Source organism: Protopterus annectens, chromosome 13.part0 (genome assembly GCF_019279795.1).
Source record: "Protopterus annectens isolate FY-2018-M chromosome 13.part0, PAN1.0, whole genome shotgun sequence".
NCBI classification, from domain to species: Eukaryota; Metazoa; Chordata; order Ceratodontiformes; family Protopteridae; genus Protopterus; species Protopterus annectens.
Window position 1 is genome coordinate 331,179,285 of NC_056747.1, and position 21,338 is coordinate 331,200,622.

At 45.0% G+C, this 21,338-nt stretch overlaps 1 protein-coding gene across 5 annotated transcripts in view; it reads left to right on the forward strand.

Moving 5' to 3' along the window:
• Positions 1-10,902, forward strand: part of SUGP2 (SURP and G-patch domain containing 2) — a 946,851-nt gene extending 935,949 nt beyond the window's left edge. For 4 of the 5 annotated variants that reach the window (XM_044053942.1, XM_044053940.1, XM_044053943.1 and 1 more), the window contains exons 7-8: positions 7,353-7,467; positions 10,498-10,902. In XM_044053942.1, the coding sequence (XP_043909877.1) occupies positions 7,353-7,467 (115 nt within the window). In that variant the 3' untranslated portion in view covers positions 10,498-10,902. The remainder of the gene's footprint in view (positions 1-7,352; positions 7,468-10,497) is intronic. The other variant, XM_044053944.1, reaches the window with a different exon arrangement.
• Positions 10,903-21,338: the final 10,436 nt, after the last annotated feature.

Sequence of the window (21,338 nt, forward strand, 5' to 3'; positions counted from 1 at the left end):
CCACCCCCTTATGGAAAAAGTTCACAGTGACTTTCCAATTATCCTTCCCACCCATGCCCAAGTACTTGCTCCCCTAGGAGGAAAACATGCCCTTCATGCAAAAAACTGAATGTCCATTACGACCGATGGGTTCTAAACATTGTATCTCAGGGATATAGATTCTACTTGCACTCAATGCTAACCCCAAGTGGGTTGCCATACTTTCCTCCAAACCATTGAGTTAGAGGCTCAAAAGCAAGCACTTTCCCTTCTCCATATCAGGGCTATTCATCCTGTTCCAGTAGAACAAAGGGGACAGGGTTTCTACTCCAGACTGTTCTGGTGACCATAAAAGAGATCTCTTGGCACCCTATCCTGGATCTATCAATTCTCAACACCTTTCTGGTGGTCCCAAAATTCAAAATGCTTACACTACAACAGCTTCTTCCTGTGCTAGCCAATGATGCTTGGTTAGTCACCCTAGACTTAAAAGAAGCTAATCTGCATATCCCCATAAGAGAGTTTTGCATGAAATATCTACGTTTCAGGGCAGGCTCTATGCACTCAGTTCTCTGCACATCCCTTTGGCTTATCTACTGCTCCCAGAGTATTCACAAAGTGCATGGCTCCAGCCATTGCATACTGCAGGCAGAGAAATATTAAAGTTTACCCATACTTGGACGATTCCTGATTCAGGCAGACAGGAATTGCTACTTCAGCACCTGGCATTTGTAAAAAGACTTCTAACTTCACTAGGATACACCATCAATGAAGAGAAATCACAGCTGGTGCCCAGCCAAAAGATTGTATTCCTGGGAGCAAGCTTGAACAGAGCTTTCTAGATGGCATTCCTTACTCCAGAAAAGCAGGTCCATTTGACAAACTGTTTCAAACTAATGGCCACCAAAACACAGCTATCTGCAAGCTCTAGGGTTCATAGCCTCATGCATTCTGCTAATCCCATATGCAAGACTGTATATGAGGAAACTTCAGTGCTACTTAAGTCTCTGGTGTCAACATTTTCAGGACCTGGAGACAGTGATTCCTATCGTACCTTGTCTAAGGGCAGAGTTCCTTTGATGAGCAGAGGCATGCAACCACAACAAGGGACTTCCTTACACTCAACACCTCGCCGGCCAAACCCTGACAACAGACTCATCAGACTATGCATGGTGGGCTCACATGGCAGGCAAATGGAGCCCAGAACAGTTCCACTGCACATCGATCAGAAAGAGATTCTAGCTGTACAGAATGCTCTGACAGCCTTCAAAATACCTTATCCTTCCAGGACAGCTCCTGATGGACAACACCAGTTGTGGTACATAAGCAGGGGGTAACTCATTCTTGCCCGCTCTGTAGGTTAGGGATGGCCCTGTGCAACACAGCCTTGAGCAACCAAGTGCACCTATAAGCTCAATTCCTCCCAGGCAAGCAAAATTCACTGGCAGACTACTTGAGGAGAAATCTACTGGACCCTCACGAGTGGAAACTGGAACCCAACTCTTTCAAACTTCTAACCCAGAGGTGGGAAACAGTGGAGATGGACCTTTTTGCCTCCCCCCAAAACCACCAATTGAGCAAATTTTGCACCAGGAAACCCACACAGCAAATCCTGGAAGGTGGATGCCTTATCCTTTACATGAGAAAAGCTCTCAATTTATGCCTTTCCTCCTCTCAAAAGTACTACTAAAGATCAAACCGGGCAAGCCAAGGGCAATCCTTATTGCACCAGAGTGGCCACGCCAACACTGGTACCCACTCCTACGCAGACAGCAGTGCCACCCTGGCCCCTACATCCGACACCTTCCCTGCTGTTTCAGCAGGAGGGACAGATTTTGCATCCACAGCTGCAAACACTAAACCTCGCAGCCTGGCTTATCCCCTGAATACACCACCAGCATCCCTCCGCAAACAGGTGCTGGACATCATCCTTGAGGCCAGAAGGCCTAGTACTAGGAAATCCTATGCTGAAAAGTGGAAAAGATATTCTTGGAGTCTGTCTCAAGGAAAGGACACAGCTGTGCCCACCTTACCTCAAATCCTTGATTACCTTAGCAGAGCTGCTCCACAGAGGCCTATCTTTCTCTTCCCTTACGATTCATGCCTCTGCCATGTCAGCTGATTATAATACTGTGCCACCTCTTTCCTCACCCTGTCATCAAACAGTTCCTGAGAGGATCTAACAACTTAAGCCCCCCTAGGAGAGCTCCCACCCCGGCCTGGGACCTTAACTTTGTACTGCAGAAGCTCACACTTCCCCCTTTTTAACCTGCTGCTTCAACAGAGTTAAAATTCCTCTCTTGGAAAACAACCTTACTTCTAGCTATTACTTCAGCAAGAAGAGTGTCTGAGTTGCAGGCACTAATGGTGGTGGAGCCCTTCATTATTTTCCATGCTGACAGGGTTTCCCTCAGGACTAACAGTCCTGTATGCCCAAGGTGTGATATCCAGTGTGGATTTAAACCAGTCCATCCATTTGCCAACCTTTTTCCCTAATCCTCAGAATAAAGGGGAGAGGATCCTGCACTCCTTGGACGTGTACAGATAGCTCAGGTTCTACCTTAACAGGACTAAGCCTTTTAGAATATCTGACCATCTGCTAGTCAGCTTTGCTACAGGGGCAGAGGGCAAGGCCATTTTGAAGCAAACCATTTCCAAATGGATAGCACACTGCATCCATTTCTGCTACAAGCACCATGGAAAACCTACCCCCTCAGGGGATCAGAACTCATTCCACTAGAGCTACTTCAACCTGTACAGCATTTCTTAGGGGAGTCCCTACCAGGGGCATCCTGGAAGCTGCAACCTGGAGTTCTGTACACACCTTCACCAAGCATTACCACTTAACCTGTTTTTTTCTAAATCCAGAGCTGGATTTGCTATAGCAGTCTTACAAGGCCTGCTAGCCAGCCCCAACACTTCTTGACTGCCTCCACCCTTCCTCACCTTTGGGAATCAACCCAAGTGTGATGACTGCAACATTGAAACACAAAGAACATAGTACAGTTATGTACACTTGCCATAAATGTAGATGTTCGAGTCTATTCACTGTTGCAGTCCTTATTTGCCTCCCTCCAACCCCCTGGCTTTCTCTATCCTTTCTACCTATCCTTTTTATGGCCATCTTTAATGGCAGGGGTATTTACTTTTTACTGGAGGTGTTCCACACCATTTAATAGCTTCCTATTTTGGGGGCTTCTGACATCTGGGGCAAGAAAAACTGATGTAATGGCGTCTGCTGCATGTTTTATACCCCTGACGACCTGACGTCATGGAAGAGGCGACAGCATCTGACGCAGAAATCCCAAGGCTCTGGTATTCGGGCTAACTGAGGGCTACCTGCAGGCAGATAACCTAAGTGTGATGACTTCAACAGTGAATACATTAACGTCTACATTTATGGTAAGTGTACACAACTGTACTTTCGCTTCCCCCTCAAACAGGCAACTCCAGAGTTATTGCTCCAGAACTCACAACCCGAAGGCTCTTCAAACAGATGCCTTCGTAATGTCTTGGAAGGGGTAATTCCTGTATGCCTTTCCCCCCTTCCCTCTGATCCAGAGTCCTACTGAAAATTCAGCAGGACTCACCAAAAATCTTGGTTGTCCCCTTTTGGCAGAGGCAGCACTGGTTTCCCCTACTTAATTTATCCATGGGCAGTTACCACAAGTTACTCCCCCCTCAGTGGATCTACTCGCTCAGTACCAGGGAACACAGATTCACCCACAGTGGAGATCTCTGACCCTCTCCCTGTGGCTGATAGGATTCTGATTCCCTTCAGACACCTGTACAATGAGGACATGCTCTCAGCCCCGCAGGAGGCCAGGAAACCAAACATGAGGAAATACCATCTCTCTGAATGGAGATGGTTTACTATCTGGTGTCAGAGAAAACAGAGCCACTGGGGAGCAACCTGCCTCTAATTCTCTTACCTGTGTGAACTGCTAAAGACAGGCTCGTCTTACTCCTCCTTTAAAGGCACACCTGTCTGCCATTTCTGCTTTCCTTCCTGCCTATGGAGCTTCCACTAGCTTCCAGACTTCCAGCCAAGGTATTCCTAAAATGTGTTTTATACTTAAGACCCCCTAGAAAACAGACTCCTCCCCTCTGGGATCTTAATTATGTGCAAGAAAAATGCACTCTGCTACCCCTTGAACCAGCTGGCAAGGCTGACTTGAAATTTTGCACGTTGAAAACAGTATTACTAGTAGCTTTAACTTCAGCCAGCAGGGTCACAGAGCACCAAGCCCTCATGGCTACTCCACCCTTCCTAGTTTTCCATATGGACAAGATTACCCTCAGGATTAATCTGTCCTTCACTCCCAAAGTGGTCAATGACCTTTCCCTAAATCAGGCTATTCACCTGACTACTTTATTTCCAAATCCTCAGGAAGACTGTGAGAGAGTCCTTCACTCCCTAGATGTACACAGGCAACTTCGTTTCTACTTGCATAAGACCAAGCCTATATGCAAATCAGACCAGCTGTTTGTTTCCTTCCACCCTGGGGCTCTGGGGAAACTATTTTTTCTTGGTTTGCTAGGGCCATCTCCTTTTGTTACTTACACCATGGAAAGAGACTTAACGGGCAATGTCAGAGCCCATTCCACAAGAGCCATGGCCGCCTCTGGAGCTTTCTTTAAAGGTCTGGATACTAACTCCATTCTGGAGACTGCTATGTGGTCCTCTGTGTACACCTTCATCAGACACTATAAGCTGGGCCACATATCCAGGACCAGAGCAGGAATTGCCAGGGCTATCCTTCATAGGTTCCTGGAATCCTTAACTAGACCACCTCCCAGCCCACCAGTGAGCTTTTGTACTCCTCCACTAGTGAATACTGCAACATTTGGAGTAGGACATAGGAAAGTTGTGTAAAATCTTACCATAACCATAGGTGTCCTTCTCTTCCATGTTTCAATATTCCTTCCCTCTCTCCATCCCCCCTATTCTCCTTGCACTTGCTCTCCTCTGCTCCTATACAGGATGTGCCATCAGGACTTGCTCCGTCTGAGGCTTCTTGGTTCTGAGGGCTGGTGCGCGCAGATGAAGCATTTATGGCCCACGTACCTGTCAACACGTTGGATGTCCGCACCATTAGGAAAAAGCTTTGGCAATCTGGCCGGGCAAGCTGATGGGAAGAAAGGCAAACCCTACTTGTGAATATTGCAACATGGAAGAGTAGGACACCTTTGGTTATGGTAAGATTTTTACACAACTTTCCTTTATGGCAAGTTCTTGCGCAACTAATCTTTCTGTAGTCCACTTAAAAGGACCCTGTCTTCCTGTAGACTGTTTAAGTAGTTCGCTACATCAGCTCCTGAAATTAGCTGCTTTCGCATCCCTCCACTGCACCACCTGTGGCTTGCAGGACACACTTTCTGGTGTCTGTTATGACAGAATTAACCAAAAAATGGTGTTGCTGTTCTACTTGAGCATTGTCATCTGCTTTCCTCGATTTAAGAGATGAAGCTAGGTCCACATACTAGGTACCTCCAGAATCTGTCAAACCAGAAGGTAAACAATATCACCGGAGGGGTGGTTCCTACAGATAGGGAATTGTACTGTGAGTGACTGTTTGAATATTATTGCTGTGAATGAGCGTCAGCAGAACTACTTTATTCAAGTGAATGTAGTTGTCTTGCGGTTTTTTTTTTCAACAAGGAATTTCTGTGATGTAGAATTAAGATACAGTAACTTTAGTCCCACTGTATGTAGAGGTATTTTCTCCACTTTTTTGATGAGACAGGGGAAGGGTAATGTGCAAGTTGCTGTTCAAAAAAATAAATATCCTTATCTTGCCAAGTAGCATTTTATGTCCAGAAGTGAAAGAGTTGTAGTTGAGTGCAAGGATACTATGAAAAGGAAGACCAAGTGCTGTCAAGTATATGTCAACATGGACTGAAATGTGATTTTCATTGTATGCATGTGTTTTAACAATGATCTTAAAATAGCTGCAGGAATAAGATAAAAGATGTAATTACCCCAGGATTTCACTGATTTACTTCTAAGCTCTGTGAAGGACGTTTCTGGGCACTAAGATGGCTGACCATAAAGGATCGGAGTGTAGATTTCCAGACTGAACGCATACTATGATTGTTTTAGAAAAGTCATGTACAAAGCTGTATGAAGGGGTGTAAGCCTAGTGTGGACTTGTTGCAGTGGAATGAGTTATCCTGAAGAATTCTGAACATTATATTTCTTATGGAATGCTGACAGAATTAGCACAAAATATATAAAAGCTGATGGCAAAACTACCAGGAGTGAGTAGCCTTTTTAATCCATGAACAGGAAAGGGAAACTTAACTCTCCCTCTATCGTAAAGCTCCATTAAGCTCTTATCTGATGTAGTTGGGCACTCGTGTTTAAACTGTCACAAATAGAAAAGTTTCAGTCCTGATTCATGTTCTACACGTAAAGAAACTATATCATGGTTATTTTAAGCAAAGTTATTTGGGGCCCTTTCAGGGCAAAACCATGCTGCAACCTTGACTGAATAGTGATAATGGATTGCACAACTGATGTACTGTATGATTAAATGGTGGTCCATCTTTATTTTGGAACATTTACCAAAGTATGGTCTGTGGCATTGCGTGATTCAAGATTCATACCGTGGGTGAAACCAATATTGGAATTTTAAGCCTTCTCAAACCTTTGCCATCCGGACATTGTTATAAATACTAATCTTCACTAGCTTTCACTGTTGTGGCCTGCTGCGGCTGATTTTAACTGTTTCTGTGGACCAAGCTCTTTCACATTTTGACAGGGTCTTGCAACAGGAGTTCGTTGCATTGTTAGTTTTTCATTGATCGGTGCCAGTGGAAGGGCGCCTTTTGGGCTGTCATGTGCCAGAGCTGAAGCTACCTTTTTTTATACACCATCTTCGTTTTGTTCCCATAGTTGAATAACCTGCCCCCCTTCAGTCTCTCACATTTGCCCATTTTCATTAGGTTAGCGAACTGGTTCATATGGATAGCTAGGGGATTTGGACGCATCTTTTGAAAGCCGTTACATTTGCATCAGTCTTGCCTGACTAATGGTTTGATGCCAGATTTGTTCCTTCCCTAACTGGATCTGTGGGCAGGTTTCTTGGTTGCAGCAGTTTACAAAGGATCTTTTGCAAGAAATTGCCAGAGCAGTAAAAGACGGATTTAACAGGAAGTCTGGTACTGAGATTTTTGAAGTGTGATGCAGCCAGCTGACCTCCATCTGTAAGCCTAGTTTTATGCGGTACACTTCATGTTAATTGTGGTAAGTAAGCATTTAAAATAGATGGTAGATGTGCTCAAGTTTTTCGAGGTTCAAGTTTTGCTATAAAGTAATGCCATGCTTTAAATTGTTTTAGCAAAGTCTAACTTTGTACTTATTTTTGCAGTGGTACTGTTACAGAAGGGCAAGGGCTTGGCACAGAAGAGGAAAAGCCAGAAGATAACTTTGATGTTTTCCGTCAAAGAATGATTCAGATTTACAGACAGAAATTAACAAAATAGGTATGTAGCTCGCGGATGGATTTCAGATCACACTTTAAAGGATGTGCTTGTGCTCAAAGGTGAAAATGCACAGGTTTTGGTCTTTGACAAGTCTTGTTAGACTTGGCATTATAGCCTGCATTTTAAGTTAATGAGCTGTCAGTGAGATTGGTACATCCAGCAGTTCTGTATTTGCTTCTTTTAACTTCCACTAAATGTGCAAGTCTTAATTTTCTCCTGGGTCCACCCACAAGACGTGCCTTTTTTGGCCATAATCAAACAGTTTAATGTTCCTTGAGACATTCGGCTATACACTTTAGGACTTGTTGCATCGATTGCTGCTTTGTATGCTAGTACATGGCACTGCATGCTGTGCAAGAAAATAAGGAATGTCTCCAAGTTGGTGCTGAAGAATACAGACCATTTTTTGATAGTGTTCATCTCCAGCTTCCTGCAGGGAGAACTTTACTTTGATTTTCCTAGGCTTTTATAGTTGGACAAAAACTATCTTAATCCTGTAAAGATCATGCCGTTTGTGTTTGTACCTCACAGAAGAGAGGTGATTGTCATAGGGAAAAGGTATGGCTACCTTATTGCAGAAGTTGGAAGGTTAGAGTTCAGCTGCTGTGAATACTAAAAATCATACCTGTCCCACAGTTCAGTTTGGCATGATTAAGGGATTAATAATGAAGTCCCTCAGTTGTGTGCCATTTCCCAGTGAATTAACTGTAGAGGTTTCTTTACCTGATATTTGGCAGGTATATTCGTCATAAGCTGTGTTTAACAAAAGAAAACATGTACTCGCTTTGCATGTATTGTTTTGCCCTTCTTTTGGGCACATAAGCCTGAAACAGCTTTAGAAAGCCTCCATTGCCCTTTGTACCCTGCATTTGAGGGACTGCAATTGGTATGTTTGGTGTGCTATGCTTTTCTTGTTTGTCATGGATTTTCCTTGCAGAATCTCAAGTCAACATTACAAAACAAAAGTAATTCTGCAGTAGATGTGATAAAATGCAACAACTTTCAGCCATAGTAGTGAGAGTTCAGTGCTAAAGGAATTGTTGAGAAGTTCTTTACCCTGAGGGTTGTTAGCACTACGATCCACCTGTGATTCCAAAGGATGTACAGCAAATCATGATCAAAGTTTCATGCAATCATAATCACATCCATTTCACACTGAATTTGGGGTGACTGAAACAGGACAGGATGAAGTTTGGGCTTCAAACTGCAATAGGCAACTTTATTAGAAGCAGAGGAGCTCACTTCTGGTTTTAGAACTTGCTTGAGCATTAAGTGACTTTGTAGCTTGCCCATCTGGCAGTCTGTAAACTAATGCTGAATTCCTTTGTCTACTGCAGACTTGAGGAAACCAGGGTAAACCATACCTGTTAATGGTAAATGGGGGGGGGGGGTGTCTTAAACATAAGTATTACATTCCTTGAATAGATTGAATCTTGTCCATTTGGCTTCGCAGGTATATGCAGCAGCAAGTCTTTACTCTTAAAATGTCCTGCTTGGTTTGAAAAATCTTCCTTTAAAATAACTGGCTAGAGTGTTAACCAGAAAAACCGTTTGAGCTGCTTTGTTTAAACTTCTAGGAACATTGCTGTTTCAATTGATTAAGCTGCTCGGCCTGCCAAAGTAATGTAACTTTACTTGCTGTATTCTGCGAGTCATGCTATGATCGCTTTGTATTCATTTTTTTGAGTGCAGCAGAAGTCTTGAATGCATTTTGGGCAAGTTCACTGTTAAACATTGGTTTAATGTTTGTGTCTTTGTTTTTGACCAGCTGCACTGTGGATTCTTGGATCCAGCAGCAGTTCACATGTATGGCTGTTATGTTTCAAGCATTAATGTTTGGCATGGCCCCAATGCAAGTAGATTTTTGACCTCCCTAGACTTGGTCCACAGTTTGAAATCTGAAGGATGACCATTTAAATGGAGTCTTGATAGTTCTGGCCAGTCACCGAAACTAGTTATTGCCTGCTTTTATGTAGAATCACCAGCTTACTCAAGGAATTATTTTCCCAGGAACAGACAGTAGGAGACTGAAGTGATTCCAAACCTGTGCTCATTTTCATTACTGGCAGGCAATTTTAGAGGCCTTTTTAAGCACAAGTGTGCATTGTCCTGTAGTAGTCCAGCAACAGATTGATTTTAAATTAAAGAATTCCTTTACAGTACTTGGTCAGTTGTACTTTTCAGCAAGTTCAAAAATTGGTGTTTGCAGACCAGTGCATAAACATGGAACCTGCACAGTATGGCTTGCACTATGTCGCAGTAGGACCATATGCGTTATCTAAAGCCAACTCTTAAGCAGACATTCAGCTACAGGAAATGAGTTGGAAAAGTATTTTGGACTTGGGAAAACGGGTTACACTTCAGAATTTAAAAGAAACATTTTGCAGTAAAGATGCACTTATGAAGATTGCACTTGGAAGAAGCTTCAAATATTTTTTCATTACGGGACAAAACTGAAAGTTCTCGTTTACCTGATCTCCTTTTTGATAAAGTACAATGCACTTTTTTTCTCCTTTTGTATGAAACCCCCCCCCCCCCCCAAGCTCTCATGATTTGGGAACTCGCCAAAAATGTCTTCTGCACAGTTGATGGATTTTTCTAGAGGTGTCCTTTGGGAGGGTCATGCTAGTTTTTTTTTTGTTTTTTTTATTTTTTTCCGCTTAGACAAGTCCCTCTTCACAGGTCTAAAGTAGAACTTATTCTTTGTCTTGTACTAAGCAAATCAGTTTACACTTTATGTAAAAACTTGTGATCATGTTGAAGAACTTCATGCACTGCCTGGACTAAATATGGGAATTAGAAATTCTAATTTCCATTGACCTTCGAGTCAGGCTCAGCTGAGTAGACTCAGTATCAGAACAGTTTGGTGCTGAGACAAGTGAACTTGAACTTCATTCTGCCTTTGTTGGGTTACTTCACTATTTCATCTTTGTATGTTATAGCTATCCATTTTAAACTATGTAGTTTCTGTGAACATGCGTGTACGAACTTAACCGAGATTCATAACTTCTTTTTTGTTTTTTGTTGCAGTTTTTCAGGACCTCTTCCATCAGCTTCGCACCTGATCACTAAAGAATAAGTGGCGTCCATTTTACTAAGAATGTTTCATATGGTTTTGTTTTTATTTTTTGTACTGTTAGTACTGTATGTTGCATCAAGTAACTGTTTATACTTTTACGCAACCCGTATTTTGTCAAATTCTAAAGTGAAACTTGTCAATGTTGATAAAAGTAAGGGTTAAAAAATGTTTTGAATGATGTGTATGATGCTCATTGCATTTGCACTCAGTAGTTAAGGCTGATCACTTTCACAGTATATATTTAAAGTCTTGAACAATTTAGACAATTTTAATTCAAATTTGCTTCAGTTATTTACAGAATGCCTGTATTCATTAATGTGCCTCTTTACATTAAATGAAAAGTAATTTAAAAATAATTGGTGCACTAGGTTTATTTTTGTTTTACTGCAGCTTTGTGTTTTTTTTTGACTGCTTGGATATTAGATTTTTAACAGGATTTAAAAAAAAGTTGTATGTCAAAATTAATAGCTTGGGGGGTTGTTAGCTGCAAAATGAGGACTGTCCTAGACAGGAAAATTTGGTACCCTCCCCTAATACCCTTTTCAGTATGTCTGTTTTATGGATTTTTTTAACTGTTTCTGGGCTTTTTTGTGGCATCAGAATTCAACTGCTGTCCTTGCCAGACTAGTGCTTGGTGCGTAATCTGACCAGATTTTGAAAGTGACAAATCCTGTGCCCCACATCACTGAAATGCCTTGCATTATTTCTTTAGATAGCAAGTTTTACTTGCTTTCTGTTTAAAAAAAAAAAAAAAAAAAAATTATATGTAGATAAGCACACAACACTCACTTAAAGGGCCAACTCTTGCAGGCTAAAATAACTGAGCTTGGACTCTGAAGGCAGTTCTTTTAAGTCAGTATTAATGTATTCACCTGAAGTGCTGGAATTTTCTCAAGAAATAACTGAAAACTGAAATATGTTTTTATTCATGCACTTCTCAAGCCAGGTTTCTTCTTGCATAGCCCTGCATTGCTATACTACCATGCTGGCATAGACCAGGCTTTGGCTTATTCATTCCACTTTCATTCTCTAAATCTGTAATGTTGAGTCAAATTTCAGCCACCACTGGTACCTGTGTACATAGTGCTTCACCAGCAACTACTCTGGCAACTTCCTTTGGTTTCTGTTGAGTGTTACAGCTTTTGATTATTCTTTCAGTTAAACTGATTGGTGCCTTGTCGTTTAGAATGGTTATTGCTTATTCCTAGTCTCCTCTTCTAAGCAACCATGAGGTCTTCAGACTTATTCTCGTCTTACATCATTTCCGTAGCTTAAGCTGGTCCCTACTGTTTTACTTTGCTTTGTCTTGCAACTTAATGTCCAGCAAATGCAGGCTGTTCCTAGCCTCCCTGTTTCTGATTTGTCAGCCCCCCCCCCCCAAACTATTCAGCAACTTCTCATCAGCATTAGACGAACCCTTGAGGAATATGGAGAGTTCCAAGCTCATTTGTTCCATGTATTATTAACAGAGGATGTGTAAATGTGTCTGCAAAGAGAGATCAAGAAGGACCTTTTCTCCATCTGTAGGAATCCAAAATTTGGAGTAATCTTTCAGGCCTTGAAGGAGAGTGGCAGTGTTGACTTCTGAAACTTGTCTTCTTTACAGCCAGATCACTGGCCAGGACCCATTGAATGATTCTCCACGTCATAGTTTTAAAGCTGTATGAGGTAGAAGCGACACTGCCTTTCATTTTTTTTTAGAATGAGGACAGAGTTGTTTTTCCCACCAACAGTTTGCATTATGTGGTTGAGCAACCTCTGTTAATGTTTGCAGGTTTTGCTGAAGGTGTGACACTTTGCTTTTAGGACCATGTGATCATTCTCTAGAAAGGTAATAAAGCTCTGGGTTTCCTAAAGAATGGGATATTTTCCCCTCCAACCCTTGAAATTGCTAGACCCATATGTATTTTCAGTGAGACATTGTACAACTAAAGGTATTTTGGAGGTCTCCAGAGTCCTATGGGCCACATCCAGATTTGGATAGTAAAAAGATAGACACCTGGCTTGTGGTACAGCTAGTTCATATGATTGCTGATCTAAGAGAAGTTTCTGGAGCTGGTCCCATTTGATTTGGTTTAGTAGGGCATTTTGGTTGACATTTCATGATGTACCTTTTTCAAGTACTGTTGTTACTCCGGTTCAAAATCTGCCATTTAAAGGAAATTGAGATAGATTAGGCCCTTCCCAGGACAAGACTGTGATTCAGCCTGCTTCAAAGGGCCTATTCTAGATCACTTTTGCAGTATTCCAAACTGTTAGGTTATCTTGCCAGATAACCAAGACATCGGCTGGAGTAGCTAAGCCAAACCTTCCATAGAGCCATATGTCTGAAGTTGACCTAAGCCTGCATGTGTTAGGTTGCATAAGCAGGCGTACTAGTGTAAGACCTCAGACTGTCTTGACACCAGTCCGAACTCTGGTCTCGCACCTGTCAGTTTGCTCTACGTGTGGTCATCAGTATCATTGGCCTTCACTGGTTCAGATAAGTGCCCTGTTGAAGAACCTTCCTTGTCTTTTCTTAGTATTTGTGTTTTTTACTCTTGTAGATGTCGGCTAGAAAGGAAAGTACAATTGGAGTAGGCATTTTCCCTACAAGCATCTCTTCTGTTGAGGGGCAGAGTATGATTATACGAGTTGTACTGTTTGCCAGTCCTTCATACCTTAAACCTTACGGATGCAACTTTCTTGCCTCAGCACTTGGGAACTCTGCACCTTGCCCAAGTTAAGATGGCAGACCCTTCCAACCCCTGCTATCCCGCCTATACCAAACATGTTTGAGACCTAGGCTCAACATTGTGCTTGCCCAGTCATACAGAGACAATACCCTTTGAGGTCTAGGAACCCGTGTTATGCCCAACACCTCTAATGCCTGCTACTTCATGCTACTGACACTGGTAAGAAGGGAAAACCCTGTATAGTTATTGTGTAGGACCTAAAGATACTCTGCAAAATTTAGAGAGAAAATACTGGAGTCTTTAATTGAGGTACATGAAAGGTTGGAACCGCCACGTCTTGTGAAAGCAGATGTCACACCTTAAAAAGAAAAAAAAAATGTGAAAACCAAGAATGTGTCCTGTCCTAAAATGTCCAAGGAAGATGAGTGGGTGGTTGGTTTTCTCCCAGGGCCTGTTTTTAAGCCCATAGTTGCACTCAAGCCAACCACCCTTTGTATCCTCCGCTCCTACTGCTGTTACCCCTCAAAAGAGACATTTTAGAATAATAAGAATCTGACTCTGCTTTGTCATCCTCAGAACACTCTTCAGCCTTGCCTTCTCAGATGCTCTCTCCATGTTGTGTTCTTTGATGAAGATTCCCTCCCCTGATTCCCCAGTTGAGGAAGCTTCATTTGGGGAACCATATATGATATGATGAAATACTTTAAATAGAAATCCAAACAGATTTCTGATCTGCAAGTAAGTTGTCTTTTAGAGGTAGATACCCCCTGCTCTGGTTGCTGATGTCCTATTCCAATGTTGCAGTATTTTACTAATGGGTTTACCCTTCCGATCAGCTTGTCCGGCCAGGTTTCCAAAGCTTTTCCAGTCCCTCTTGGTGTGTCGGACGTCTGACGTGGAGGCAGGTACATGGGCCATAAAGGTGATGTCTGTACGCACCAGCCTTCAGAACTTTACAACTGCCCGCCGTACGCCAGGTGATTATCTTCGTGTTTCACTGTTGCAGTCATCACACTAGGGTCATCTACCTGCAAGTAGCCCTCAGTCGGCCTGAATGCCAGAGACTTAATATTTCTGCGTCGGTTGCTGTTGTTTCAGGACTGACGTCAGGTCGTTAGGGGTATTAAAACAGGAAGCAGACGCCATTACATCAGTCTATCTTGCCGAGGAGCCCAAAGCAGAAGCAGTTTGCATGAGGGGCGGTCGGCTGCTATCTGAGTTTTTGTTCCGAATTGAATCATCCTGAGGTATTCTAAAGCTAAGTACCCCATTGGGGATCTTTTTTTCTTGCTCTAACCGATGTCAGAAAAGGTTAACAATTGTGTCGCCTGTGGAAAGCCAAATACCACCCAGAGGTTTCCATTCTTACTGCGTCACCTTTTTATGCCCAGACCACGACTTACTTTGCTGTCGGTTTTGTGCTTTGTTCAACGTCCGAACTCTTCGTTGTCGGGCCTTTATTGTCGCTAAATACTTTTGAGCTCTATCTCTGTATTCTGAAATTCTGGATGGTGCAGTGGTGCAGCAGTAGCATTGTCGCCTCACAGCAAGAGGTTCTATGGTTCGATTCTCGGCTGGGGTGTTTTCTGTGTGGAGTCTGCATGTCCTCCCTGTTAGTGTGGGTTTCCTCTGGGTGCTCTGCTTTCCTCCCACATTACAAAGACCTGCATCTGGAGCCTTTCTCCCCGGGCCGCTGCTGAAAATTGGCTTCGTTCCAAGTCTGACTTTCCCAGTTAACAAACGTTAAATAAATTAAAAAATGGCTTTGGTAAGCCATCCGTCTACCGATCTTCTGAAAAAAAGTAAGGATAACGACAGACTGCACAGGTCCAAAACTGCAGACGACTCTTCAGTTAAGCTAGTCGCCAGTTAGCCAGTACTCAGAGGTGCTTTTGCTGCCCCTGATGCCCACTTCGATGGAATCGCAGACCGCTGCTGAGACTGGTTTGGAGTCCGGTATGCCGTGAGACACTCTGACTACGGAACCTGCGGATGTCTCTACCTTGGATGGGTCCCGAGCTGTTGTGCAGGCACCGGCTTCCGAGGAAGTTCTTCACATTACTGATATTCGACACAGACTTCTTGCACGTCTTCAGTTCTGTCTAAAACTACAGAGTTTCTAAGGTTGAGTATGAGCTACGCCTAAAAAAAGATGACCCAAACTCAAGCACCTGCTTCCTTGCCACAATCTCAAATGCTTAAAATGGCAGACCTGATCATGCTGATTAGAGGAAGCCAGCCTTTCTCTGCTATGAGAGACCTGTCCCCAGCAGCTTTAACTGACCAAGAGTCCGACTGAGGTTTCTGAATATAAAGACATGCCTTTATCTGATTGAGAATTCAGATGCAGAGGAATCCATTCCCTCTGCTTCTCCAGAGGATTTTTCATTTGGTGAAACCCTACATACTATGAGAGCATTTCCACTGGGAATGCCAGGATTATCCTCAGTTCAAAGAGAGACTCTGAATTTTTAGATTTGCCACAACATAGACCTTTAGCTATCCCTCATGTTGTGGATGAGGTCTTTATGGAATCCAGTCTAACTGCTGATACTTCACCCCCTGCTCCAAGGAAACCAGACAGGTACTTCAGAGTCCCTGACTCTCTCAAATTTCTTTTCAAAAATCCTACTGCTGACCCAGAGGTCACTTCCCAAGGGCCTAAAGGTATAAAAGCAACTACAACTAAGAATCCCACCCCTTTGGACAGGGATTCCTGTGCTTTAGACAGATGGGGTAAAAAAGTATACACCTCCAACTGTCACCGTTAGGGCATTGAATTGCCAGTTTCACATGCTGAAATACCAGCAACATATTATGGAACTTATTAAGCAAAAATTATCTACCTTTCCTGACTGTGCAAAAAAGTAAAGAATTACAGGAGCTTATGCATTCTGCAAGCCAAGTCAGCAGGCATACATTACATTGTGGGTTTGACTTCCTAGAAGCATCTTGCAGGGCAGCAGTCACTGGTTCTGTACTTAAAAGGCATGCTTGGCTTAAGGAACAGACCTTGCCAGACCATGTCAAATCAAAATTGCTGGATGCTCCTTTGAACAAGAAAAATCTGTTAGGCACCAAAGCAGAAGAGGTTCTAAAAAAGATGAAAGAAAAGCTAAGTCTATGCAGACAAAGATTTTTTGCAAGTGCAGCCTCCAAGATTCAGTAGGCATTGCCCCTCGAAACATTGTTCCTTTCCAGCCCCTCCGCAAGGCCATCTCAATCTAGACCCAGAAGAAACAACCCCCCCCCCCCCCAGATTACAATCTCAGGATATGCAGAGATCTAAGCAATGGAGTACCTACACTGCTAAAACGGGGAGTGCTAAGCTACCCCCTTACGGAAAGAAGTCACAATGACTTCTCAACTCCACTCCTCACCTCTGGCCAATTGCTCGTGCCCCTAGGAGGAAAACTTGGCCACCATTCAAACAACTGGACCTCAATCACCAAAGACAGATGGGTCCTCAACATTGTATCCCAGGGGTACAAATTTTATTTCCACACACTGCCAACCACAAAAGGGCTCCCAGACCTTCCTCCAAACCAGTGGGCAGAGGCACAAAACAAAGTTCAATCCCTGCTCTCCCTAAAGAGCAGTTCAACCTGTTCCTGCAGAACAGATAGGTCAAGGGTTTTATTACAGACTTTTCCTGGTTACCAGAAAAGAGAGCACTTTGCGTCCAATCCTAGATCTTTCCATTCTAAACACCTTCCTGGTGGTACCAGAATTCAAATGCTCGCCCTTCAGCAGCTTCTTCCTGTGCTGTCCAAAGATGCCTGGATGTTATGTGATCCTATCTCGCCTACATTCCGACTGATGGGTTCGGAGCCGATCCCTCGGCTCCGACTCGGCACGCTTATGCCAAAGAGCGAAGTCTCTAATTGGCTGAGCTTACTATATCCCAGGATGCACCACTACCAGTCCCCCAGATCTCGTTTGCCGCTAATCTGCGAAGACGTGGTCTCGAGCTGGCTGAGCTAAGTAGTAATTCTACTATCTTTTTCTGTCAGGAATTTCGTGTTCTATTCACAAAAAAGCTGTTTTAACAGCTATCGTTCATTATTATTTTCTTTGTGTGTGTTTGGAGTTGGTTAAGACTTGTTGTGTGATTGGGTTGTGTTTGGTAGGCCTTCTTCATTCTAGGGCCTTCCAGGTCAGTCAACCTTCTTAAAAAACTTACAGGGTTTCAAAATACCCTTGTTATTTGAAAACCTATTATTAGGAAGTGTTATCGGAAAGTCAGTTGTATTTTGTTTGGGTGTGTCAAAATCACTTTCCATAATGTCTCAAAATCCTAGGCCTTCGGGCTTTAAAAAATGCACCAAATGCAGTTTTAAAATGTCCATCACAGACGATCACCGCTCTGTGTGTATTGTCTAGGTGCAAAACACTTACAGGAGTCATGCAGCGTGTGTCACGCTTTTTCCTCAAGGGTCCTCCAGGAGAGGAAAAATAAATTAATTCTTAAGGGGTTAATTAAACCTTCTTTGAAGAAGCCTTGGCATCCTCTCCTTCTCCGGCTAAAGAAAGGGCGCCGGTTCCGACCAGTCCGTCGGATCCGACCGCCAAGAGACATAGGCAGGCCTCTCCTTCGGCTCCAAGGACTTGAGCCGCGGATGGAACGTTCTGCCTCGATGCCACCAGTCTCGACTCCTCTGGCTTCGGAGCCGGTGGCTGGGGCACCGAGAGGCGAGTCACCTTCGGCTCCACTGGTCTCGGCCGACAAGGGTCGCCGCTCAGACACTTCCTCCTCGGCGCCAAGTCCACCTCGGCACCGATGGAATCTGCTGTGTGTATTCCTTCGGCCGATAGTCATTGACTCACCTCGGAGCCGGTCCCCTAGTCCTTTGGGGCCGTTGGAGAGGCCGCCTCGAACCCGCTCTGTTTCCTCTCGGTCTTCGAGGATGTCAGATTCTGATATAGACAGGGTGCTCCAAAGACTGTTCCAGTCCCCAGTCTTCCAAAAATTTGTTTCGGTTCCGACCCAGTTGGCTTCGGAGCCGATGACCTTGGCCCACCCCATTGCCATTCCTCCGACTGCTTCGGCTCCGTCGGAGCAGGTGCTGTTGGAGCCGGTGGAGATCTCAGGGTCGGCTCCGACCCTTACTCCAACCCGGGCCTTCGGGTCCGAGTTTGGTACGCGGACTTCTTCGGCTGGACCCGGGGTGATGTTTGGGACCTATGCTTTCGGTTCCGAGCCTCCCCCTCGGTGCTTTGGCTGCGGGACTTCCGTCGGCTATCACGGCTCCGGGGACCGGACACTCCCAGGATTCTAGGGGTCCGGCTTTCAGAGCCATGAGGAGTGCCTTGGCCAAGTCCTTCGCCATCTCTCCGGCTTTACCGCACCTTCCCTGGGCGTGGAGACTGGGTCTTTGGCAGTTCCCCTGTCCGTAGTCAGCGGAGCCCGGGCCTGAGGTTACCCCCATTGGGGTTCCTCCTCCTGAGGGTTCTTCGAGTTGTCTTCGGAGGAACCCCAAGGAAGAGATCGTGCAAGAGGAAGCACGTGGACTCCCCGAGTCTATTACATCAGACACTGATCTTGATGATGCAGAGGGGTCCCCGAAGTCGTCCTCGGATGATGTCTCCTTTGCAGACATCTTAGAGATCCTCAAACAACGAGGCGGCTGGATATCCAAACCCCCCTCTGCTGATGTGTCAGTGCTCCTCCAGGCCTTTGGGGCTCAGCCCTCCGCCTCCTGGGTGTCTCCGCCTTCGACGAGCTTCTGGATTTAGTTTGTCGGGATGGGAACATCCAGATACCGTGGAACCAGTCCCTTCTCGTCCAAATAAATTTTTGTCTGCTCCCGAGAGGGAGTTCCTCACTAAAGGCGTGGCTGCAGATGCCATGGTGGTGGCTTCTCCAACACAACGGGACGTGGCAGAGGCTTCAACGCCCGCCCATCCTCCTAATAAGGAGTCTAGGAGTATGGACAGGTACGGGAAGCGCACCCTGACTTCAGCGGCCTTTACTTTAAGGTCTCTGAATTATTTGGCACATTTTACCAGGCTTCAGAGGGATCTGGTCAAGGAGTTGTCAGATTCCTCTCGGTAACCTACCTGAGCAGCTAGCCCAGTCGGTTAGCTCTCAGTTGGCTATCCTTACGTCAATTTCTAACTCGTCCATGAGGCTCATTTCCTATGCGGCCGAAGGCGGGTAGAGCGGCAGGCACAGACGTGGCTCACGGAGACAAGCCTGGCTCCGCTTGTGTCAGTTCATGGAGGCCTTCAAGTCTTCCTTCGCCGACGCTCCCTTTGATGGGTCCTCCTTGTTTGGACCCAAGGTTAAAGACACCCTTACCCGCTGTGAGCAAGAGGGAAAAACTTTATCTGCCGAGGTGCCCATTATTCCACTCCCTTCGGCCTTACCCCAAGGCTAAAGGAGGGGAAAATGTGGTTCCAAATCCGTAAGTTTTTCTCCCAACAGCAGGAAGATTCCCTTCCAGAGGCAGAGGACGGGAAATTTTTCAGGGAGACGCCGTCCCAGAGGCGGCAGAGGGCCCCACAATTCTGGAGACCGCGAGTCCTTTCGTGGCTCTTCAGCCTCCCACACGTCATGTGGGATTGCCCGGCTGTGCTGCTCGAGCCAGTCGGGTGTCGCTTTGCCAAGCACCTAAAAGCCTGGGAGTCAATCACTCAGGACAGATGGGTGCTTCGGATCATTGCCGGAGGTTACACCATCCCATTCACATACTCCCACCGTCCAAAAGAATCCCGGACCCACCACCCAGTCAAAGGGAAATGGCAGCCGCAGAAGCTTTAAAGCTGCTAGAAAAGGAGTCATCCAACCGGTCCCCACAGACCAGATCGGATCAGGAAATTACTCCAGGTTCTTTTAGTGCCAAAAGACGGGGACCTGAGACCAATATTGGATCTCAGCAGACTGAACCAATCCACGAAATCCAAATTCCAAATGGTCACGTTACAATCCATTCTCCCATTGTTGTAGAAGGATGTTTGATGTGCTCCATAGACCTCAAGGACGCCTATTATCACATACCGATACATCAGGCGTCCAGGAGGTATCTGCGCTTCAGCCTGGGAGTCAGTCATTACCAATTTTGCTCTGCCCTTTGGTCTCACCACAGCCCCAGGGTGTTCACCAAGTGTTTGGCAGTAGTGACGGCTCACCTGAGAAGTCTTGGATTCCAAGTGTTTCCCTATCTGGACGACTGGCTCCTGACTGCCACCACCAGGCATCTACTAATGGACAACCTCAAAGCCACCATCTCCTGGGTATTACCCTGGGGATTACATTCAATTGGTCAAAGTCTGTCTTGCTGCCCTCTCAACGCATAAAGTTCATAGGAGCAGAGATAGACTCAAGATTGATGCGTCTTTCTTCCTGCCGAAAGGATCCAAACTTTACAGGGCCAAGTTCAAGCTCTGATCTCGAGATCCAAAGCCCCAGCCAGGATGGTTCTACAAGTCTTAGGCTCAATGTCTGCCACGGTTCTTTTAGTTCCTCTGGCAAGATTGCACATGAGGATTCTTCAGTGGCTATTGTCAACTCAATGGTCCTTTCAGGATCTTCCCCTCAATCATCACATCATGATTACGGAAATATGCAAAAGGGACCTTCGCTGGTGGCTTCAGACCTCCAATTTGGATCAAGGAAGCCCCTTTGTTCTTCCCTCTCCAGTGGTTACCCTGACGACAGATGCCTCCCAGATAGGGTGGGGGGGGGGGCATTGTCTGGGCAGGCTAGTTCAGGGCTCCTGGCTTCCAGACGAAGCTCTTCTCCACATCAACGTGTTGGAGATGAGGGCTGTACTTCTATCCCTACAGGCCTTACACAAGTTTCTTAGCTACCAACCGCTTCTTGGTAGCGACCCACATCCCGGGAAGGTCAAATATATTGGCAGACAAATTGAGCAGGACAAGTCTCTCTCCTCACGAGTGGTCTCTAAACCACACAGTAGCAGCTCAGGTTTTCAGGAGATGGGGGACGCCGTGCTGCGACCTATTTGCAACTCCACTAAACACCAAGTGCCAAAGGTTCTTCTCCTTGATCCCACATCAGGGAGTACCAGCTATGGATGCTCTAGCACAACCTTGACCAACAGGGCTACTTTATGCCTTTCCTCCAATTCCACTTCTCCCCAAAGTTATTCAAA